This window comes from Periplaneta americana, chromosome 13, assembly GCF_040183065.1.
Source record: "Periplaneta americana isolate PAMFEO1 chromosome 13, P.americana_PAMFEO1_priV1, whole genome shotgun sequence".
NCBI classification, from domain to species: Eukaryota; Metazoa; Arthropoda; class Insecta; order Blattodea; family Blattidae; genus Periplaneta; species Periplaneta americana.
This window is the reverse complement of record NC_091129.1, coordinates 112,149,182-112,173,047: the sequence shown is the minus strand read 5'-3', so window position 1 is coordinate 112,173,047 and position 23,866 is coordinate 112,149,182. Positions and strand designations below refer to the sequence as shown.

Sequence of the window (23,866 nt, the reverse complement as noted above, 5' to 3'; positions counted from 1 at the left end):
GCTAAGGAATAAAGCTAACTATTGGGCCTATGTAATGGATTTACTGAGTATGAAACATTTCGTTCTTCATGAACAGAGATTAATAAAAGCAAAATTCTATATTAAGGTTCGTCATTGCTCTGTTCTCAGCATCTGGTAGCAAGTAAGCATAATAAGAATTACAGAGGCCTCTGGTAGAAAAGAGTGGCTGTAATATATTGATTAAAACTCTCACTGGTCTGCAGATTTTTACATGTAATGAATAATGATACTCTGACATACCACTACGAAATGCATAAATTTAAAATGGATATTAAGGAGAGACCAGTGGAGAAGAGCCAGTAACATTACATGGGACTGCCAAGAGAATGGCTCTGACAGTTGTTTTTTTTTTTTTTGCAGTGGTACTGACAAGCACCACATGCAATTGTTGGAAACTTTATATTTGTCTAGTCTTATCCCTAAGATGCACTTATACGAACTAGATTACAATATATATACTAAGATTAGCCATAATAAAAATTAAAATCCTCAAGAGATAAAGGCAATAGCACACCACAGACTTGCTTGGTGCACTCTCAAGTGACAGAAGCACACTGTGATAATGTAATAATGCTGAGAATTGCCACGGTAATATATATCACACCCTTTAATGAGCAGACTAAGTTCTGGACTTTCTATTCTCCACCTTTATGGAAGCTGTCAGAGCCATTCTTTTAGCAGCCTAAGAAAGAACTCTTCCAAAACTTTTAATTAATTAGTGTTATCTAATCAAGTCTGTTTGAGACAGGGGCAAAGAAAAGATGAATTTCCATTTTTTATCAGCAGTGAGTGATAGGGAGAGAAAGAAGGAAAGAGTCATTATGAAAGAATGAAATATGATTGTCAGTTTGAGTGAAACAAATGTAATGAGCAAAACTGCAACAATATTAGCATGTCATATATCTTAATTGGAAACACAAATTTCGTCTGAACGATACACTGATCTGAAAGTTACACATCAGTTGTATTTGAGATAAGAATCTCATACACTTCTAGACAAAACTATTTGGCAGTCTAAGACAAGACACTTAGTATAATTTTCATCGGTGAAGTTAGTGACAGAGCCTTGTGTAGCAAGGTCTGTATTCATTTATGGTAACTGTAATAAATGTAAAAATATTTCTAAACCAAAAGCTACGAGGGAGATCAAAAAGTAACCTTAATAATTGTTTTATTAATTGAATATGTACAATAAGACTACAAACACTTCATCACTTTTCAACATAGTATAACAGGAAGACTTGCATTGAACGTAGTGGGGACTATGTTGAAAAGTGATGAAGTGTTTGTAGTCTTATTGTACATATTCAATTAATAAAACAATTATTAAAGTTACTTTTTGACTCTTCCTCGTATATTAAAATTCACAGAATTTACTTTGTTTTATAGGAGCTATGGTATAAAAACGGCGAGAATATTTACAATAGTAGGCCCTGATTGTAATTTGGTTTTAAGAGCACCAAAAAACCAGGAGTAAGGTAGGAAAAAGATTAAAATTCAACTGGTTTCGGTAATACCAGGAAGGTCAAAGATTAGGCTTAAAGAAGAAAAGGTACAAGCTCTGGTGTAAAAATTACCAACCAAAATTACTCTAAGAATGGCGCCAAATTTTTGTCGAGGACTGTATTTTTTTTTTTTTTTCTTTATCAAATGGTTGACTTGGTTGGACGACTCCATTGGGAGTTCTGGAAGATATGTTTGTCAAGTGACCGGCATTGGAAGCCAGCAAGCCACCCAACCAACCAACTTTTTTTGTTTGTATGGTAAGCTGCTGTAACGTTGTAACTCTTTAAAATTATAAAGCCAAAGTCAAAGCCAAGATGTGTTGGTACAGAAACAGCTGATTATAACTTAAATGACACTAATTATTTATTCAACATGAAGAAGAAGAAGAAGAAGAGTAGACTCAACAGTTTTTACAAAGAACATAGTTTAAATGCATAATAACAATGTGTGTGCCAGGTGTAGACCACTTCATTAAACGCAGTTTTGAAACCAGTGTCTTAGTGATTTCGCAGAAACCAAGGCAAAGAATCGAGGGGCTGTATCGAGACAGATGCTCATGTCACTGCACTCTGTGCGGCATGCTCAGCAGCATTGCTATAGGAGTGGGAGTTGGGAATGTACAATCTTGCTATGGCACGCTGCTACTTCATACTATATGGTCTCTGCTAGTGCAACAGCTACAATAACAGCACTACATTATACGTTCTCAAAGTCTATCACTCATATTGCACTGACTGTTACACTTGAGTTTTAAAACGAACGGCCGTGTGTAGAGACCTGTAGTACCGAAATCACCTTGCACGCTCCTCCATCTTGGTCACAATCCCCCCTCCCATCTTTTCACTATCTTAGCAGACAGGTTAGTGCTTTTCAACAGTTTGAAAAGTACTACAACGTGATCTGGAGTCTTCGTTACCTTCGGGTCTCTGTCAGCATTTTTAGCGGCTTCATGCCGAGTCATCATCATAGCCCTCCAAGTCGTCCTCCTCATCTTCATCCACCTGTCGGGAGAGGGCAGCATTGTGAGTAAAAGAAAGATATGATTGTGTATCTATGGTGCAAGCTCAAGTGTCTAACCTCACCTTCTCCCCCAGCTCCCGTAATCGTGTTTTGAACTGGTTCAGTCTTGTGTCCTGGTCTGTAAGCAGCTCCAGCAGATCTTCCTGGTCCTTCCGTAACTTCTCCAGCTCACTACCTGCAGATTCGAGCTCTGCCACTCTCTCTTGTGCTGCTGCCAGTTGCTGCTTGACTACCTGTAGTTCCTTCTGTAATGTAATCAGTAGCACAAGAATTATTTCATTTTAATTTATTTTTACTTGTTACATAATAATGATGACTGAGTAGCTCAGTTGATAGAGAAACTGGCTACAGATAAGGGGTCCTAGGTTCAATCTAGGGTGGTAGTGAGATTTTTCTCATTGTCAAAACTTCCAGAATGGTTGTGGGGTCCGATCAGCCTCCTGTCAAATTAAGTATTAGGTCTTTCCTGAGAGTAAAAGAGGTTGGAGCATTGTGATGACCATACCACCTCATTCTAGTGCTGAGGTCAAGGAAGCATGCAGCTCTAATGCTATGCTCCCCTTGTGCCTTCATTCCGTATGAAGGGAATAACTTTACAAAAACAACAACGATGAGTCTTTCCTGAGAGTAAAAGAGGTTGGAGCATTGTGATGACCATACCACCTCATTCTAGTGCTGAGGTCAAGGAAGCATGCAGCTCTAATGCTATGCTCCCCTTGTGCCTTCATTCCGTATGAAGGGAATAACTTTACAAAAACAACAACGATGATGATGATGATGATGATGATGATGATGATGATGATGATGATAATAATAATAATAATAATAATAATAATAATAATAATAATAATAATAATAATATAGAGTGTAGTAGAGAAATGAGCGATTATAAAAGGACAGTTTCAACTTTACAAACATTTATTTACAAATCTTCCGTGCCATAGCATCATGGTCTAAGGCATAATGCCTAGGACTTCACTTATCGAATGTGCACTGGTTTAAATCCCCAAGGGGGAAGGAATTTTCTCATGAAATTACGGCCAGTGTATGAGATCGGTGCCCACCCAGCATCGAGAAGTCTCTTAATATCCTGTGGGCATTCAGAATACATTCTACATTTTAGATATCCTCGCAAGAAAAAAAATCTTGTGAACCAGGTCTAGAAACCCTTCCAAACGGACACACATTCACTCTAGTATATCAAGTGGCATTCGTACTGAAGGGCTATGCACACCTTTCGCTAGTAAAATTTAGTAAAATTCAAAACTTAATTTCTACATATTGTCGCTGCACCTTCAAAATCTACTGTCTGCATTTAAACAGATTTCTCAGGAGAAAGCTACCTTCGGTATAATTTCATCATTTTTCGTGTAATGATTGAAATTACACTGCAAGCAGCTTTGAAAATCAAGGGAATTAAAGTGACAATGCTTGTTTCTTTCTCCTGAAAAATCTGTTTAAATGCACATAGCGGATTTTGAAGGCACAGTGACCATTCCTGAATTAATTTTGCTCTGAAATTTAGTATAGTGAGTACACAATACTTTTAGATTAATGAACAATTTTTAAACTGCAAAAACTTTTATTGTTAAGGTTAATTATATTTTTAAATTGGGGGGATTGCAATTTGTGCAGGGAGCATGTGCAGTATCTTTTAATTGAAACTTTGAAAATGCAAGTGACCCAAATTCTGTTTATGGGTCTGTAAAATTTCGAATATGTTTTTTCTCTGTTTTATTCGGAATGAGTGTGTTAACAAACCCTACCATTATCAGTTGAAAATAAATAAATATAAATATATATATTTTTGTTGTTTTGATTATTTTGTTATGAACTATAAAATTTATGTATTATTTTTACATAAAGAATTATTAATTAAAAAAAGAATTTGATAAATCAGTGCTAAAGGCAGGGTTTGTTCTCCAGTATGAAATACACTCGTATGCAAAATTTTATGAATTTATCTTAAAAAAATGTAAACGTTACCGAGGAAAATGGGTTTGGAAAACGTAAGTTAAAGGAAATGAGCGACGAACTTACTGAAGATGAGAAGTTTTGTACACATTTAAATGGTCGAGTCAATTGATACAGCCTCATGATTTAGGTCATAACTCGAAAAGTGGGTGATTCTACAATTAGGAAATAGTTTCATGTCTCAGCTCCATAAAACTCTTTACTGTGCTGGCAGAAAAATTTCAAACAATTTTCAATAAAGAAGGGTCTGTACCCCTCCAGTTTCCCCTAAGTTGTCTTGCAAAATTACTGCAAAATAGAAAGGAAAAAATATTATATATGCAATTTGTCATTGGCATGGATGTCCCTCATTTGGCCTGTTGAAGTTCAAATGAAATATTTTCCCAAATGTCGTGTTATTTTTATGTAGTAAACGTATGTTTACTTCAATATAGGTATTATAATTAATATTTGTTACAAAGAGTAATTTTCCATCAATAAAAGAGCAATAAGGGGCTATGAACTTTGTCTCCCAAGTTCTATGTCATTAGCATGGATGAATTTAATTTGGCCATAGGAAGAAAGGGAATTTTCTTTTCATGACACTGATTCAGACTACAAGTGTCAGTGTGTTGTAGATGAAAACTGTGAGACTGATATTACTACAAATATTTTTCTTCAGAAACTGAGGTTAGTATGCAAATTGATTGTCATTAGCATGGACTATGTATAATTCAATGTAATAATAGTAAAATTATGATAATATAATACATTTACTTATTGAAATGTTGAATGTCAAGAGCCTTGTTGTGAAATGCACTTTTGGTAGACGTCTCTTTGCGTTTGTAAAATTGAACAATAAAATATTATATAATCTAAATTTAACAGAAGAAATACTAAAATCAGAAGTAAACACTGAAATACTAAAACAATTGTCTTTAGAGACAATTAATATTAGGTACCCTCCACAAAACTGGCTTCATTTATACACTGACGGATCCTTGATCTCCAGAGAACAAGGTGCCGGTGCAGGTGTTATGTGCTGTCTCTTCTCACTTTATAGATCTCTTGGATATGGAACAACAAGTTTTGATGGTGAAATCATTGCAATAAGTGAAAGTCTCAGGAATCTTCTATGCCACATCAGTAAATTTAAAAATGCAGTTATATTGTCAGACTCCAAAGCAGCTATTCTATCAATAGTCTCTAAACACACACCTTCATCTCAAACAGCAGAAATAACTAAAATGCTCTCTCAATTAATATCACTCAATAAAAGAATTGTATTCCAATGGATACCATCCCATTGTGGAATCCTGGGAAACGAGAATGCGAATGCTTTAGCAAAGAAGGGCAGCACTGCTACTTACAGACCTGTTACTAAATCTACATATTACTCTGTGAAAAGATTTATTAAATCTACATACTTAGACTTCACCAAACAAAATTTGATAACACAATCTCAAGGGAAAAAATGGAACTCTCTGCATCAAAATCCACAGTTAATTCCCGATTTACCACGAAAATCGTCTGTAGCTGCATTTAGATTGGCAACAGGCCATGATTGTTTGGCCAAATACCTGCATAGAATTGGAATATATCAGTCCTAACTGCCCATTGTGCAACTCAAACCAAGAAATGGATTCGGAACACCTCAAAATCTGTGCTTCAGTGGCTGGCCATGATAATATCTTTGAAAAATATTGGAGTGCAAGAGGTCAAATGACTTTGTCAAACGCCTGGCATTAGAAAACAACAACAACTGTTTTGTCACCAGTACCGCAGGAGCATATAGAGTTCTCTAACATTTTAAAATGTTCATATTAGGCTGTATCTTTATATGTAGGCCTATGTGTGTGTGTAATTATGTCTAGGAACAAGTGGGGTTACCTGCTAGGAAACAGAGTAATTAGTCAGCTGGTGTGTGTTAGCGAAACACCTACCTCGAGGATTTGAGCAATAGAACTTCTAGGTTCAGTACTCCATTCCTAATACAGTACAGTGTAGTTCTTCTTCCGACACAGATCGTTCTTGAATGTGATTTCTAATAGACTAAGTACGGCAGTGTCGAATAATTATAAATCTTTCATTAACTTACGAATGAGTTAGTTCAACTTGGGGGTAGTACAACCTAATTTCTAGAAGAGACAAATCAAAGGTGACTACTTTGTCATTGGAATGGACATCACCAATTGTCATTAGCATGCATGTATTTTGTCCATTCCAATAATGCTTTGCCATGCTAATGATACATCTATTTAATTTTTACTGAGGCATCTGTTATTTATATTTTAATACGTTATTAGTCCAAATGAAACAAACTAAATTAAAATTAAATGACATTTGCTAGTACATTCATAGTAACAATTTTTATGTATACAGAGCCTAGTTACGAAACACACAAATATTAAAATAATTGTGATTTTTTACAAGTTGGTTTTTATTAGGTTTTAGATTTTCTATAAGATCTCAGCAATAGAATTAAGGATTGAGTCATTAGCATGGAGCATTAACTTTTTAATGAGAGAAAAAAAAACAGTTGTTTATGAAATTCAGCTCTGATGGCTATATATCATCAAAATATGACTCAGTACCGAAAAAACTTGTTCTGGTATTTGTTTTTTCAACTTCAAAAATAATTTTTTACGAAGTTGAAAATGTCCTCTAATCGTAGAATCAACCAACTATGAGAGAAAAAGCTACTTCCGAAGGTGTATATGCCCCCTTAAGTGCTTAAATAGCCAATGTCTGATGATGTTCGTAACAATGTATTACAGCAACAAATAATTAATAATCATAATACTTGAGTGTGGATACTGTTTCTGCAAGTAACAAAGGCTTTTTTTTTTTTTTTTTTTAACAAAAGGCTCTTTTTTCAATAAATGAAAAAGGCTGGAATGAAGCTCATGAAAACCCAAAAAAATTCGGGTTCTACTGATTAATGGACCATCATCAGACAGTGCAGAACTTGCCCAGGCAACTGACCTCTTTGTCACCGCTAGCAGCCACTTGGTCCAGAGATGTTGTCTGCAGCCTGGTCTCCAGGAGTGACTTGACCTGCTCATCCTGGTGGATAATGACAAGCATTAACTTGATTTCAAGTTTTAACCAGCCTTTATACGAGCACAAACACATATCCTGGTTGGATCACCTTCAGTGAAGTGGATGCACTTCTGCAATAAATGGAACAGCCATTTTAAAAATATACTACAGTACAATAAACTACACAAGATCTGAAGACAGGAATAAGTTCTTGCACATGTAGACAAAGGAGAGACTGCTGCAGCACTGTCATGGCACATCGCGCTACGCTAGTATTTTCTCTAGTCTCTGCTCACGTTAGAAGATATGTGGTGTGAAGCAGTTTAAACAAAGTGGATTAAAACCATTTTCTCACCTGTTAGTGTTTCCTAGCATGTTACTTATTTCCCTCCGGGCATTATGTTATTATTACAACAGCATTTTTGTGGCTTTTCGTGAATATTTCTTCACCAAATTAATCAGTTTTTCACAATCCATTTTAGTTTCTGACCTATAAAGAAGTTAAGATACACAGATAGGCAATATAAAACAACAGCTGACTATTGTTTCGCCAACAATTCAGCCCCAAACAGAAAAACCCGAGCGTCTACCCAGCAATTTCAGACTCTGATGTGCGACTGAAAATATTTCTCCCAATGAATACTAATAACGCTACACTGCATCGCTTCGCAGCCTCTCACTTAAATACATTAATATCGAAGGCCAGAGATAGAGAATATTGGAAGAGACACATTAAGGAGGCCAAGGCTCAAATTGGGCTGTGGCGCCATAGCAGCAGTAGCAGCAGCAGCACTATTACCTCAGTGCTGTTATTCTATCTTCTATATATTTGACCATCCTCATGGTCTAGTGGTCAGAGCTTCTGGCTATAGTTCATGAGGTCCCGGGTTCGATTCCCGGTTAGAGCACAGGAATTTTTCCTTAAAGGGGATTATTCCTGTGTTCGTCCATGGTCTGGAATTTAGGTTAAGTTTAGATTTAAGACCTCTCCTGGCACCACATTATCATAATCATCCTATCACATCATCGGGGTAATGTAACTTCGCCTTCCAGGCGCCCCAACCTCAGAAGTGGGTTACAATTAAGCCACGGCCAGAAGAGAAGACCAGAAATGTCGAAAAGACAACCTGGTGGCATTGGATTAAAAAAAAAATACATTAATATGCCATAGCGTGACATGTAAGTGTGATGGGCCATAACACTCCCATTGTAAAAGTAAGACTCCCAATGTAAGAATTAGATTTAGAGTTTAAGTAATATTTCTAACCCCTGTGGTGACCAAGTGATCAAACCTTCATCCTGTCACGCAGGTGGTCTAGGTTCGAATCCCTGAGATTTTTTCATTGAAAAATCTATAGTGACACTTGTGGCAGACAAGGTTGCAGTTACAGTTTTTCTCGGGACTCTCCAGTTTTCTCATATTAGGCATCTACGACAGCCTTATCAGACTACAGTGCACGTCTAGGAAGTCACGAGCACTATGTAAATATTACTACGAGTATAAATACTGCGTAATAGATTAAGAGCAATAATATTTGTATCTACATGTAACTCATAATATTGTCTTTTGAAGAAAAAAAAACAATGTAACAATGCATAGATCTACACTAAGAACAACGTAAACAGATTTTGGTCTTTGTACAATAGTTATGGAAATAACTGACCTTTCTACACAACTTATTGTAAATTAAAAGTACAGTCCTGGTCAAAAGAGTTTATATGATCGCCTGACACTTATGAGAAGACAAACAGTCATATTGTGAAAATGAGATACAGAATTTTATTTAGGTGACATTTAACAAGAGAGAGTTTAGCACGAAATTCCATACGGAATTCTCAAATTCTCCAGTTTTTGATAAAATAATAATATACTGATTTGTGACGAAAGTTCATTTCACTCGATAGATCTCAGAAAAAGACGAAATTGGCATCTGAGTAAAGATCATTGCACTACAGTACATAATAGACTGCAACTTACTGAAACATGTCAGATATGAATATCATCAGTGATGGCTCATCTATAAGGATTGCAGAACTAAATATTTTCATTAGGAAATTCGCATGTTCTTTGAACTTCAATTTCGTGTGTACCTCCATTACTGAACAGAAAAGCATATGGACTGTGCCTCACTCAGAAGATGCAAAATAGCATTGTTTGCTGCTACAAATGTGGTGAGAGAAAAAATAGAATAAAAAATAAGAAACTGGAATAAAATATTACAATTAGATAGCCCAATGAGAGTCAGTGTAGTTTAATAATGAGAAATTAAGTTGGATGGGTATGAGTTTATGGATAAATGGTAGGTGGATAGATAAGTGAAGCTTTATCACACAACTATTATTTCTTATCAAGTGTAAATTTTTTTCGACTATTGCATTCACCTACGATAAAACTATTGACAGCTTATAGGTACTATCATATTGCTTCTAAACATTCTAGGAAACTTTCCTGAAGTACATGAAACAAGAGTTCTGTGTTAATGGCTTTGCAATTTCCCTTATCCACTAACATGGGTTAATATATTGTAGAAATATAACTGGCACTTAAGAGGGTTAAACGTTTATATAATTCACTTTCAAAAAGCACTCACCAGCCTCTGGATGATGCTATCCTTCTCTTCACTTTGTGCCTTCCACCGCTGGGCCTCTGTCCGTGCCTCCTCCAGCATGCGGAGTGCCTCTGAGCCTGCGCTGGTGCCCTCCAACCCTGTGCTGGCCTGTGCACGAAGAAGCATGTTCTCATCCCTCAGTTGTGATATTGTAGAGTTCAAGTCTTCTATCTGCACCTGCACAAGAAGAACAAATAGCTGCTGCAAATCTACAAGTGCAAACCTAATTATATTAAATTACAGAAAGCAACACTTAATTGTACCACCCAATCACTAAGTTCACTATCAGCCAAACAGCTAGAATTCAACTTTTGTGCTAAAGACCAGATTCAAATTCTGGGAATCCAACTGAAATTTCTGGTGAAAAAAGGTACTAAGACGGATTTTCTCAGGATACACTAGTTTTTCGTATAGGGTTGCCAGTTCCAGGGGACGGAAATTTGGAACACATTAAAAATAAATGTACAGTTCAAAAACTTGAAATGCATTTCAATGTAAGTACATTTGTATTTTCAAGCTCAACTATAAACAACTAGAATTAGGCTTACTACCTTTGTATTAATTTTTGACTGAACGTTAAAATACGTGACATTGAAGGCTGCATTAACATTACAGTTTAAAAGAATACATATTGCTTCCTGTGCTTTTGTTTAACAGTTCTTTGTGGAAACAAAATAAAAAAATCTCTACAGGACATATTGAAGTTCGTCTTTACTAAGAATTTTGTTTCCAAAAGTTCTGGTCTCATCTGGTTCCCCTCATCAGTCCAGCGATTTTTCATTTGCGAAAAATCTCGCTCCAAATGAGTATTGCTAATTGGAAGAGTATATATTATGTGTTCAGTCGTATTCTTTAAGTTTGGCATTCTACATGTCTTCAAAACAGTGTCCCAACGTTCTTGTGGAGTTGGTGCATCTTTCAATACCAACTCAATCTCGAAATCGATATGAAATCAGGTTCGAACCTGGGTTTAATTACACCACGGCCTTTGACTTTACCATTACACTACAGAACCTATTGTAGTATAGGCTACTGGTTGAATTATGTGCTACGAATGGTTTCATGTTTGCTGCCTATTATATTTAATTTTGAATTCTTAAATATTAAACAAAAATACATTTTATGTCATACCATCCCTCATTTGCGTAATTTTGAATTAATATTTTTTATCGTCTTGATGTAAATCATCAAACAAGGTATGGAATAGTCCTCGATTGAGTCTTTCCAAAACTAATGGATGAACCCCCGACTCTTTTTATGTCTGTTCTTTCTCCATCTGAACAAAGTTTCCAAAAGTATATCTCCTTCTATGTCCATGTTCACTAGAAGACTGAAAAATTCTCTACTACAAAAATTTAGTGTATTAAGCAGCGCAACTAACGCACATTCGAAGCACCACTGAAGGGACCCTTACCTAGGGATACATATGTACAGACATTTCTATGATTGCCCAGACATGGTCAGACTTACCTTGTAGACACAGAGTTCACCAAGAAGACTAAGAGGTCATTGAAGACAATTTTATTATTTTCCATGGAGAAATGCGATCATTCGATAAATACTATTCCTCCATGGTTCTGTGTTCATTTGTTTGCAATTCCTTAGTCATTTTTAAGTAGTATATCTGTAATTTCGCTGTTATAAGTGTTATAACTTATTTGATTTTCCCCTTAGTGTGGACAAGGGAAATGCATGAGAATAGTTCCTTAAAATCTTAACTTTCATAGCTTGTCACCATTTTGCTACAGAGAACTCCAAAACGTAACAATAAAATCTCGACTAGATGCTCGCAGTATCGTTTGTTTCTATGTTTACTTTTTCTGCTGCTTAATTCGGAGAGCGCTACAGTTGAAAAATTTCAAGCAGTCGAAGTCTGGAGACTTCGATACTTTTCGCCCATACACGAGGAGACTTGCCTGTGGATTTAGATTTGCACAGACTTACTTCCAGATAAGTCTTTGCGTGTAAGGGGCCTTTAAGGTCTGGAGACATCATTTATCCTAGAGCACTGTATTGTCAACAACAGTAAACTTCAAATCATACATCTGTTTTCCTCACATTACCAGAATAACAAGCACTCCAACAAGTCAAGCATTTAGTACTTAACATAGCTTTCCTGTACTGTAGGTATAATGAGAAGATAAAAATTACTTCATAAAATAAAAGGAGAACAAAGAATGCTTGTAACCTGGAATGTTGACTTGTCGATGGTGAGTCTGTCCATTGTCTGAGTGAGATCCTGCAGTTTACGGTCCTGCTCTCGGATCAAGTCCTTGTACTGCAGCAGCAGGCTGTTCTCTGATGCTGACATGGACAGTTCTGATGAACCGTTCACCAGGTCATCTAGTGGCTTTGGAGTGACAGCTTTCACAACCATACCTACAACCATCATCCCATCAGATGAACAAATTTCCAAAAATCGTCTTCGAATATCTATCCCGAAAATATTTAATTCTTACGAGAACTTAGTCAAGCAATGCGAGTTCCCGTGAAAATTACATCATATTAAATAGTTTGCAAAGAATAGTGACGTGCATTCCATAACCTCTCCTACTCAAATTCCATCCTCACCTTCCCATGGTGCAACTTGTTCTTAACAAATAAGGGTCTGGGAACCTAGTCACAGTGCTATAACTGTTCCATCAAAAATGGAAGCAATGCCATTTCAACATGCTGACCTGCCATGGCATGCATAAGCGTCCCCTAAGTGGTGAAGAGAGGATATGGTTCATGGAGTTGTTTAACAATTTCCCTGGCAAGGTCATATGGACCTGCTAACCAATGACAGGTGTATTTGGGGATTGTGTGTAACAGCCATGACATAAAAATATGGTGTCTACATTAAAACAGTCATATACTTCTTGCTACATCACTCTCCTATATTGGAGAGCAAGAGAGTTAATGGCTTTATTGCCAAGAACTCACCATTAGTTAACAATAACAACATATCATATTAAATTGGAATGCAATATGTTCCCCCTCTCTTTCCTTCTCCCCCAATGACAGGTACTTAACTCTGTCATTCATCTAGGAGTTACACACCGAAGCTGTAGTGCTATAAGAACAGTGTAAGACAGCGAATGTCTTCATTGTCATGTGCCTAGACATTGGACCAACAACAACATGGACATGATACAGGTTTATTGTTACTTTATTATCAGGTAAACATGACTAGTTTATATTCAAAGTCAATGTTCCCAGTACAACCAAAATATCTGTGTGCACTACTGCAAATGACAGCTCGCCAGAAACTCAACACGTTTATTGTGCACTGGCTTGGACGAGAAGGAACCTGGCCATGACCCCCACGGTCTCCAGACCTCAGAACTTGACATTTTACTATGGAGATAATGTGAAACAGCACGTTCTTGAGACAGAGCCTGCTTCTTTAGACAACTTGAAACAATCGATGGTGTTTGGGTAAAGGGAGATAAGTAATAAAAATGAATTTTGAGATAAATTAAAATTCAACTTAGAACCCTTATCGCAAATAATTTTCTACACAAATAAAACACATCAAATACTAGTATTCTTTTGTTTTTTGCACACCCACTTATAGAATTTAACTTCTACACTGTATAATTCAACATTTTCAATATCACATGGTTGTAGAGCAGACATCAATTACCACATCAACAGAAAGAAGTATAAAAAATAACTGTACCATCATTTTCTAATAAAATTATGTCTTTTCAAACCAATGGTCGCGGGAAAGAATTCAAATTAGGAACGGAAGAAGGCATTTTCACTTATAACATCATGAACATAACTCTAGTTACACGAGTCTTTAGTCTTTCATCTAGATTTGGACATGGTAGAATACTCAAAATCCTAAATCTGATAACTGCAATTTTCGTTCGATAGACTGGAGATCTACTATTGTTAGGAAGTTAATAGGAACAGCTTTACTTGCAGCTGCGCTGTGAGAAGATTTTAGTGAATGTGCTGGCCCATTTTACAATGAAAGGCATTGTGAAGAAACTAGTAGCAGCCTAGGTTCATCTCTGTGCTGATTAATTCCTCCAGTCATAAACATTTGAACAGTCACCGGTGTAGCTCAGTCACTAAGGCACTTGTCTGCCAGTCCGGAGTTGCATACAAGCGCGGGTTTGATTCCTGGTTGGGTTTTTTCCGAGGTTTTCCCCAACCATGAGGCAAATATCAGGTAATCTATGGCGAATCCTCGGCCTCATCTCGCCAAATATCATCTCACTATCACCAATTCCATTGACGCTAAATAACCTTGTAGTTGATACAGCATCGTTAAATAACCAAGTAAAAAAAAACATTTGAACAATGTTCCTGTCCTTATGAGCTATGTTTCTTCCTAACATAGAAATTAAATCAGGGATAACTGAATTTAGTTTGTACGAGTAATTTGGCAGTTTAGTAGAATCTATCGCATAAGGGTGTCCTGGTTTTTTTATGTAAAAAATCTGGTCACAATGTGCCAGAACCTTCGACAATATCGACATCTGTATATCTGTCACCTGTTATGTCCTCAGTAGCAAACAACCCTCTCATTCTCTCATTAGCTTCTCAAAATTCCCCCATGCCAGAAGCTTTGAAAACCATGTACAACAATCCCTTCAGTCACTAGAGTCTGCTAATATCACTTTACCTGTGCAAGATCTTTAAGAAGTGTTTATGTTCGATATGGATGTCAATTTTCCAGGATATAAATTATCATTTACCTTCTAGGGCCTTAAATAGTCGACAGAATTCGTGGTCGAGAAGTAGTTCACTGGGCTGCTTGGGTCGAAGCTGGGGTTGCTTGGCTGCCTTACTGTACAGTTCGTGCTTCGAGACTTCGCCCAGCTTGTCTAGGAACATTTCTAGGCCTAGACGCTTTTCCACCAACTGTCTTAGTTTCTCCTACAGAAAACAGAGCAATCACTTTTATAAAGTTATCCTACTATTCCTGAGAAACAAACAGTAAGAGGAAGTTGGAAGAGAGATGAATAATAACTATTATTACTTATGCTTTTAAATACCTAACTGAAACTTATTTGGACTATGGAACACCTTAAAACTTGAACAAGTTTATAGTCAGAAAACCTCCATTGTGAGACGGCACTCAACATGAAACATGTGAATGGAAACTTTCAAAGTTTGTTTGATGAAATTTTCGTTATGTTCAGATTCAAAGTTTACATGTTTAAATTTAACAATAGGTGATAAAAGTTGCAAAAAAGCCTGATATAGTGTGGATCAATATACTTCAGATTCAGATACACTGCGATAGAAAGTACACCCTCTGAAAAAATCATTGCTGTTGATACAAGAGTTCATAGCGTTTTTTTTTTTTTTTTTGCTATGACAAAAGTTTTTATTTTAGATGAATATAAGACAGAAATTAATCGGTAATATATTCTCCTACATTATTTTCTGCCAATGCTGAGGTAATTTCTCGATTCTGCATTTGAAGAAATCTGCTGGTGTGAAGTTAAAGAAATAGTCAAGCCATGTTTGCAAAGCATCTTCGTTATTAAAGGAGTTCCCTTGAAGATTTTTGGATGGAGAACAGAAAAGATGGAAGATCAGAAGAATATGGAGGGAGATGTGGAATCACCTTCCAACCAAGCTCCTGAATAGCTGTTTTCGTCGTGTGAGAGGAGTGCTGGCATGCATTATCATGTTGCAGCAGCACTTGATACAGCCTTCCCAGTCATTTTTCTTCAAATGCGGCCTTAAGGCATCCGAGTTATTGGCAGTAAATGTCAGACAGTTATGGTTATATTCCTGGGAAGCAATTCGTAGTACACAATGCCTTCTTTATCCCACCAGATGCACGTCATCATTTTCTGTGGATGGACAACAACTTTTGTACAGGATGTTGTGTGTTGAAATGACGATCCATTTTCTTGCAGTCTTTTCTCCGATCGCATTCTCCCCGTACATGCCACAAATGTTTCGAACCACCTCCGCTGCCTTCGCTCCTCTATTAAACTCAAACAGAAGAATATATCAGAAGTGTTCATTTTTTTCTACCTGACACTTCATCTTCTTCAGCCTACAAATAGCACAAACTTTCTTCAAATCCACAAAATTCAAGACGTATTTACAAGCACAACTCCAAATAACAAATGACAAACTATAAGCAATCTCCGAACAATGCAGTGTTGTGATGACGAACAAGAACGCTACGAACTTACACATCAACCTAATATAAAAATTCAAAAGTTTCACTTATATAGGGTAAATTAAAAGACTCAGTGATTGCGGATAATGTATAACAAACGGGCAAGTATTTCTCCCATGATAGCCGCATTATATTGGATTTTTAATGTATTTGGATGGCTTCCTTCAGAAGGGAAGTAAAGACGGAGAACATGTATTGTAAATTTATGTCACGTAAAAGAACACAAAACTGAAGCTAATTATGTTTTACATGCTGATGACTAAGTTATCATAACAGCATTTTCAGTTGACACTTCCCAAACAGCTGCACACAAAATTCAAATATATCCAAAACAGAAGTAAGTTCTTCTTTTGCTTTGCGTAGAAAAGAATTCAAAATATGACATAAAATAAAATAATTATATAAATCAACAGTTTTAACTACCTTTGATGTAATATTTACCAAAAATCAGTGTATGTGTGCGTATATGTATGAAACAGAAGAAACACAAATTCATTTATGCTTGATTTATACATGGATAGCACAGTGTCCACAGTACAGTTTGGGTGCAAAGGGCCAGAGAGTGGGCTGTGTAAGGATTGTCTGAAGGGTGAATAGTTTCTTGATCCGCTCTATGTGTCTTTTTAGTGAGGTGTTATTTCCTGTTCATTAGCTGGACACTGCAGAAGGACGAGCAGAATTGAGCTGATTACCTCCACGCGGTGCCACTGGATAGGTTGGATATGATTGTAGCCTAACAGAATGTCAGCAAAAGCTTTTTAACTAAATCGAAGTCCCATATAAAATAAGAAGTGAAATACAATGTACTTTTTAAACCGACCATCCCAGTCTTTGTGTGTGGTTCGAAGATGAACTTAAAAATATAGAAGAACAGAAACAAAAACAATGCTTTTTTTTTTTTTTTTAGATCTGTAGTAGAATAATAAAACTTCGATGTAGGCCTACTGTATATGTGTAACATCAAGAAACAACTTGTAATGAAAAACACAAATAATAAATTGAATCACTGATGACTGATGAACATTATTGAACAAGTAATAATTATATTTTGGTGGTAAATTACTTGGTTGACTAGTTTCGAAGTGGTTTGCGTCATCCTCTGAATCCTAGACTAGAATTCAAAACCACATCGAAATTAGTCAACCAGGTAATTTACCACCAACACTTACAATATTAACACAGTGAAGTAGTTATTACTTGTTCAATAACGTTCATCAGTGATTATACAAATGTTAAGAGTATATAAAGCCCACAGAAAAACTAGAGTGAAGACATAGACACATGACAGAAAAGTAATTAATTATATTAAATCTATACTCACCTATATTATATATACTCAATATATTAAAATCTCCACACAAAGTATAAAAACAGGAGCAAAATAGTAACATAAATAATTAGATAAAAAGGGAAATGTCTGCTCCCATACATTATGTTTCCAGCTGAACAAACTTCAGAAACGATGAAGCAACCAGTGCTAAACAATGGACATAAAATGGACCAAAGGGTCCATGTGTTGTTGGTAGTGGTGGCAGCGGGGGCGGGGGTGGTGGTGAACTAGAATGTTTGAAGGAAAAATATTATTTTCTCATTCATGTACAGTAGTGGCAAAAAAACCGGAGCGACAGAATAATCAAAGTCCTCAAAATGAGCCACTGCACATGCCACGCCATGCCTGTATTCACAAGATAGCGAGTAATCTATTGAAATTGTTGTAGTTTCGACTGCTGACGTAGCCCATTTCGAAAGCCATTTGAAAATAAGCTGGTAAAATTCATGTTCTGGGAATAATAAGTTAATTAAGTAGTAAAATATCGCTGCAATCGAAAAGTATTGGGAATAAATTTGAATAAGGAACAAAAAAAAGTTTCCTTCCCAGGCAGGATTCGAATCACGAAAGTCTTAGTTACCAGTCTATCGTGCTGTCACTGTGAACATGGCTCTGAAATCAGCTACAAGAGTCGGTCTGGTTTTTTTTTTGCCACTACTGTACAAATTAAACTCATCATAATAGCGTATTACTCTATCAGTAGTGGTAACAAATTATCTGCCTTGTCTATAGCATAAAGTGTGCCTTCGTTAGAAAGGTTTCTGAAATGAACGGAATTTCAGGAGGGGGGGGCACTACGACCTACCACTGCAACCTAGAAAATATTGCACTAACCCTCATCCTGGGTACACTCCGAGTCCACACTGGTTGACTATGCTAGGGTTTGCTGCATATCCAGGTTTCGTTCCTAGGCCAGTGTTCTTCATTCATCACCAACTGGCATTTGGGGAATGCTTGTGAATGATATACGGTAATGATATTTGTTGCCAAATGGTCGTGCTCTTGTACAAATACAGCATAATGCACTGTGAACTCAAACTCGGGCTATGGTAATGATGGCAATGTCATGTGAATAAATTATGGCGAAATGAATCCGAGGTCCAATGCTGAAAGTTACCCAGCAATTCCACTTAAATTGGTTGAGAGAAAACTTCGGTTAAAATCCCAACCATGATTTGAACCCAGGTCTGCTCATTCAGTAAGACATGCTATTATTACACAATGGTGGACAACTAGAAAGGCTACTCAGGTATTAGTAAAACTAAAAACTTTAGATTATTTATTTCTCAGATCTAGTTTTTGTGTCATACAGCTTTTATTGAGAGCTACATTGTTATAGGTAATTTATTTATTTATTTATTTTTTTCTGTTCTTAGCCCTACATGATATACGCAAAACAAACTGAAAACAAGTTTATTTTATTATGTTCCATAGGAGGCGAAAAAACAATTACATTTATATGGTAAAATGGTTAAAAAACAGTCTTCAAGTATCAACTGTAATGACAAATGAGTTGAATGATAAAAATCCAGAAAGCAGAAGATTTGTATGTGCAAATTACTACAAGAGGGAAGATAATGAATAGAGGCATGAATGTAATGCTTTGAAGCTTGACATTCTCGACACATGCATAACCATATGTAAGTATCAGAGAAAGCGAGGTCACTTTATCAGCGAATGGGTTGCTGGCCTTGTTTCCAGGAACTATGATAAAGCAAGACCTTGGCTACATTGACTTTACAATCTCTACATTATGGTAATTTCTCCAAAATGTTAATGCTACACCATTCTCAAGTACAGACATACTTCAAGCATTCATTGTGGACTGCCACCAAGAAACAAATTACTTACTTACAAATGGCTTTTAAGGAACCCAGAGGTTCATTTCCGCCCTCACATAAGCCCGCCACCAGTCTCTATCCTGAGCAAGATTAATCCAGTCCCTACCATCACATCCCACCTCCCTCAAATCTATTTTAATATTATCCTCCCATCTACACCCTGACCTTCCCAAAGGTCTTTTTCCCTTAGATCTTCCTACCAACACTCTATATGTATTTCCAGATTCACCCATATGTGTTACATGCCCTGCCCATCTCAACGTCAAGAAACAAATACTCCTAAAAATTTAACTCCTAGCTATCATTGTATTTAGTAATTTACATTTGTGTTCTTGTTTGAATCGTATAATTTATAAAATCAATTTGATAAAAACTTGTTAGTTTTTATAAATTTAGAAAACCGTCTCATAAATAAGGCACAATAGCTTGTTCCGACTCCAATTAAAACTTATTACTTCATCATTTTCTAGAGCATGTAATGGTTCTTTGTTCTAGATTTCCAATCCATTGCTATTTCTAGTAATTACGTCCTTTCCATTCTTATTACGTTTTTTTTTCTGTCACCCAAACTTTACAAGTTTAATTCGTTCCTTACTTTATTATATTTCTTGCCTAACAATATACAATGTCGTTACTACTTTATCCATTGTGCCGTTTGCAGAAAGAAATGGTTCCGAATTAACTTCAGTGATGTCCAGTGCTTTCCTCTAAACTCACTGTGTGTGAGAAATATTGGAGAGCGAGAGAATTAATGGTTTTATCGCCAATAACTCAGCATTAGTTAACAATAACATATTCACCGTATAAGCAACAGATGTACATAGAAGTTTCTTACTTACTTACAAATGGCTTTTAAGGAACCCGAAGGTTCATTGCCGCCCTCATATAGCCTGCCATCGGTCCCTATCCTGTGCAAGATTAATCCAGTCTCTATCATCATATCCCACCTCCCTCAAATCAATTTTAATATTATCCTCCTATCTACATCTTGGCCTCCCCAAAGGTCTTTTTCCCTCCAGTCTCCCAACTAACACTCTATATGCATTTCTGGATTCACCCATACGTGCTACATGTCCTGCCCATCTCAAACGTCTGGATTTAATGTTCCTAATTATGTCAGGTGAAGAATACAATGCGTGCAGTTCTGCGTTCTGTAACTTTCTCCATTCTCCTGTAACTTCATCCCGCTTAGCCCCAAATATTTTCCTAAGCACCTTATTCTCAAACACCCTTAACCTATGTTCCTCTCTCAGAGTGAGAGTCCAAGTTTCACAACCATACAGAACAACCGGTAATATAACCGTTTCATAAATTCTAACTTTCAGATTTTTTGACAGCAGACTAGATGATAAAAGCTTCTCAACCGAATAATAATAATAATAGAAGTTTCAGTGAGAAAAATTTGAGAATAACATAAATTATATAGTACAATACAAAAAAAGTTACTGTAATTCCATTTGCATGTTGAGCCTATTATAATTAAACTAATTGAAATGGTACATTTATAGCCCATATTTGAACGACATGTGTGCAGAAAGGAAGCAATCCATACATCTCAAAAACAGTCAACCAAGTAAATTTTTCCTCTATTATCATTCCAGGGCTTAATTAGTGGCCTCTGCCTCACTGCTCAACCCACTTCTGTATTTTAAACAGAAATTTATTCACTAATTACTATTCTCTTCTTTCATTATATTCCATTACCTTTAGAAAATACTAGTTTTGTGGGATTTAATCGATTAATCGATCAGTTTCTGTTGTAAGATTAATCAATCAAAAATATTTAATCAAATAATTGAGCCAATTAAAATTAATCGGTTGTACTTGTTATTAATTATTATTTTGTTAATGCAAACTCAGACTAAAAATTCCGACAATATTAGTCTCTCAGAAATTGCTTATTTAAAAGCACAATAGTATCATTATTTTGTTACTGTAAAACAGGTAGCATAGGGTAAATTTTTGCACAAACACTTCAGAAAGAGATCGAGATATGAGGACAGTAACCTGTCTACCCCTATTGAAAGTTGAAACACAATGCAAAACCATTATTAAGTTTTATAGTTATCCAAGAAAACTTCCACCTTGTTCTCAGCTCGTCTTCCTAGCATATGAAATACATACTTTTCTAGGATTCGCCCCCCTCATCCCTTAGCCATGGCTACACCACAGTCTAGTATACACAGTCACGAAGCTCTATACATAGTAAATATGCATCCAAGGATAGTTGCTAACCACTAGGATCGCTAATATCGCCTCATTACATACAATGCAAAATAGTACTGGCACAGTCTATTGTTCCTAGCACCCTCACAACTCAAGCTTCGTGACTGTATACTAGACTGGCTACACTATGTGCAAGTGAGAGAGTAACTATCTTCTTCTCTTTCTAAAATGTTGCAACCTGATTACAATAGGGGCCAGTCTGCTGTTTTGACCATTGCACTATTGCAGTTTCTTACAGAGTTTATAGATGAAGCTTGTGTGTTTCATTTGCTAAAGAAAAAATCGAGAGACAGTATTATAAAAGAATATTAATAAAGAAATAACATAAGATTTGTAATAATTTGTACTTTGATATCATGGTCTATGAAAAAAGAGGTTGGTATGACAAATTTGATATATTAAATATTATAGCACTGGCAAATCGTTTCATAATGTTAACTTCACGATACAAGTTATGCCTTCTTAATAGAATTCATGACGTTTTAGTTGTCATGCTAATATTTTATGGCACTAGTACGATAATGTGGGATATTAAGCACGATTGCCACTAATGACAAAGATTGTTTATAATGCTCATGTACAAAGAATTTTATTTTCAAACTCTTCAACTTAATTTTAATTACATATTCGGTGAACACAGCCAACAAGAAAAGCTTATTTTACACTATAATAATAATCTGTGGTGCTACAGCCCATGAAGGGCCTAGACTGACCAGCCGGCTGCTGGCCTCACGCCCACATGCCGAAGCAGAGGTGGACGATCATCCAACCAGAATGGAGGTATCGTGTGGTTAGCACAATGATCCCCCCAGCCCTTATAGTTGGCATTTGCAACCGGATTTTGCTACCTATCGTAGTTCCCCAAGTGCATCACGATGCTGGGTGGGCATCAGTCCCATACACTGGCTGAACTTTCATGAGAAAATTTCTTCCCCCATGAGGACTCAAACCAGCGTGCATTCCATAACGCGAGTCCTAGGCAGGATGCCTTAAACCACGATGCCACAGCACGGGACTATTTTATACTATACAAAATATATAATTAATTATTTTTAAAAATTCCTTTTGTCTTACTACGAGCATTTTCTTCAGCCAGTTAGAAACAGTTACCTTCCACTTCAATTTTTAAAGTAGTAATTGGTAAACTTACATACAAGAAATCAAATTTCCCGAGCCATATTTAAAAGCAACTGCGTTAGAAACTAACACCCACTCCTTGCATACGTGAGCTGCATCTGTCCGGGCATCTTTACAGTGTTGTCACAGTGCAGCAGGATTTAAAATTCCTTTGCAGAACGAAAACTTCTATTGGTTTGGATCAAATTTCTACATATTTAAAGGACAAAACTAAAATTCTTTCCATCATTTATTATCATAATACACTCCTCTCTTAAACTGACTGAGCATATTGAGAATTAATTCAGCAGCTTTCCCAAAATATGCTATAAAATGTTTCATATAAAATCATTTTTTTCTCAAAAGCAAAATTGTATTAAACTTTTTTGTTTTAAATAACTCAAAGAATGACCCCTTGAAATTAATGACATTACTGACAGTCCACCATGTATATCTGGTCTGTAGTTATCACACTTCACGTATGTTACTTGTCCCTGAACTAATCCAAAGCCTTACTTGATATTATACTCGCATCTTTAAAATGGCCTTAATGATTTATTTATTCAGATTTTCAGTCCTTTTACTTATTTCTCACTTGTTATTCAATATCCATTAGTTACGTAGCAATGTGTGATAAAGAATACAAGTTGTTATGCTAAACAAGGCTGAATATTCGTACCTATCAATGTTACACTGCCAACTATATATTTTCAACTTTCAAGTAGATTTATCGCTATGAAGATATAAGAATATTTAGCTGCTGAAAGAAATTATTAAAAACAGGTTTGTGGGCACTGCTACAAAATGGTAGATATGGTACTACAGTGAAACCTGTATTAAACGACCACTGATAATTCTATGAAAAATTGATCTTTTTTAGAGGAGTGGTTGCTTAATAAGGAGAGGCTTCTTTTTTATATAAATAATGAGTTAAACTACTGTACGTATATAAAATAAAAGAACTGGTAATGTATTGTTAGTTATAAGTTGTGTACAAAATTTTATCATCTAAATCATTAATTCCGCTTTAGAAGATCATGAATTGAATTCTGCGTCTTTT

At 36.1% G+C, this 23,866-nt stretch overlaps 1 protein-coding gene across 7 annotated transcripts in view; it reads right to left on the bottom strand.

Annotated features, from left to right (window-relative positions):
- p115 (General vesicular transport factor p115) overlaps positions 1 to 23,866 on the bottom strand; it is a 72,488-nt gene that overhangs the window by 6,091 nt on the left and 42,531 nt on the right. For 3 of the 7 annotated variants that reach the window (XR_011335688.1, XR_011335689.1, XM_069843855.1), the window contains exons 12-17: positions 14,846 to 15,026; positions 12,340 to 12,530; positions 10,134 to 10,328; positions 7,486 to 7,566; positions 2,610 to 2,792; positions 2,444 to 2,528 (exon numbers count right to left, since the gene is read on the bottom strand). Coding sequence is in view for 5 of the 7 variants with exons in the window: in XM_069843855.1 (XP_069699956.1) it covers positions 2,475 to 2,528; positions 2,610 to 2,792; positions 7,486 to 7,566; positions 10,134 to 10,328; positions 12,340 to 12,530; positions 14,846 to 15,026 (885 nt within the window). In the remaining 2 variants the exon portion in view is untranslated. Of the gene's footprint in view, positions 1 to 360; positions 2,529 to 2,609; positions 2,793 to 7,485; positions 7,674 to 10,133; positions 10,329 to 12,339; positions 12,531 to 14,845; positions 15,027 to 23,866 lie in introns of those variants that run through there. The other 4 variants (XM_069843854.1, XM_069843852.1, XM_069843856.1 and 1 more) reach the window with 2 other exon arrangements.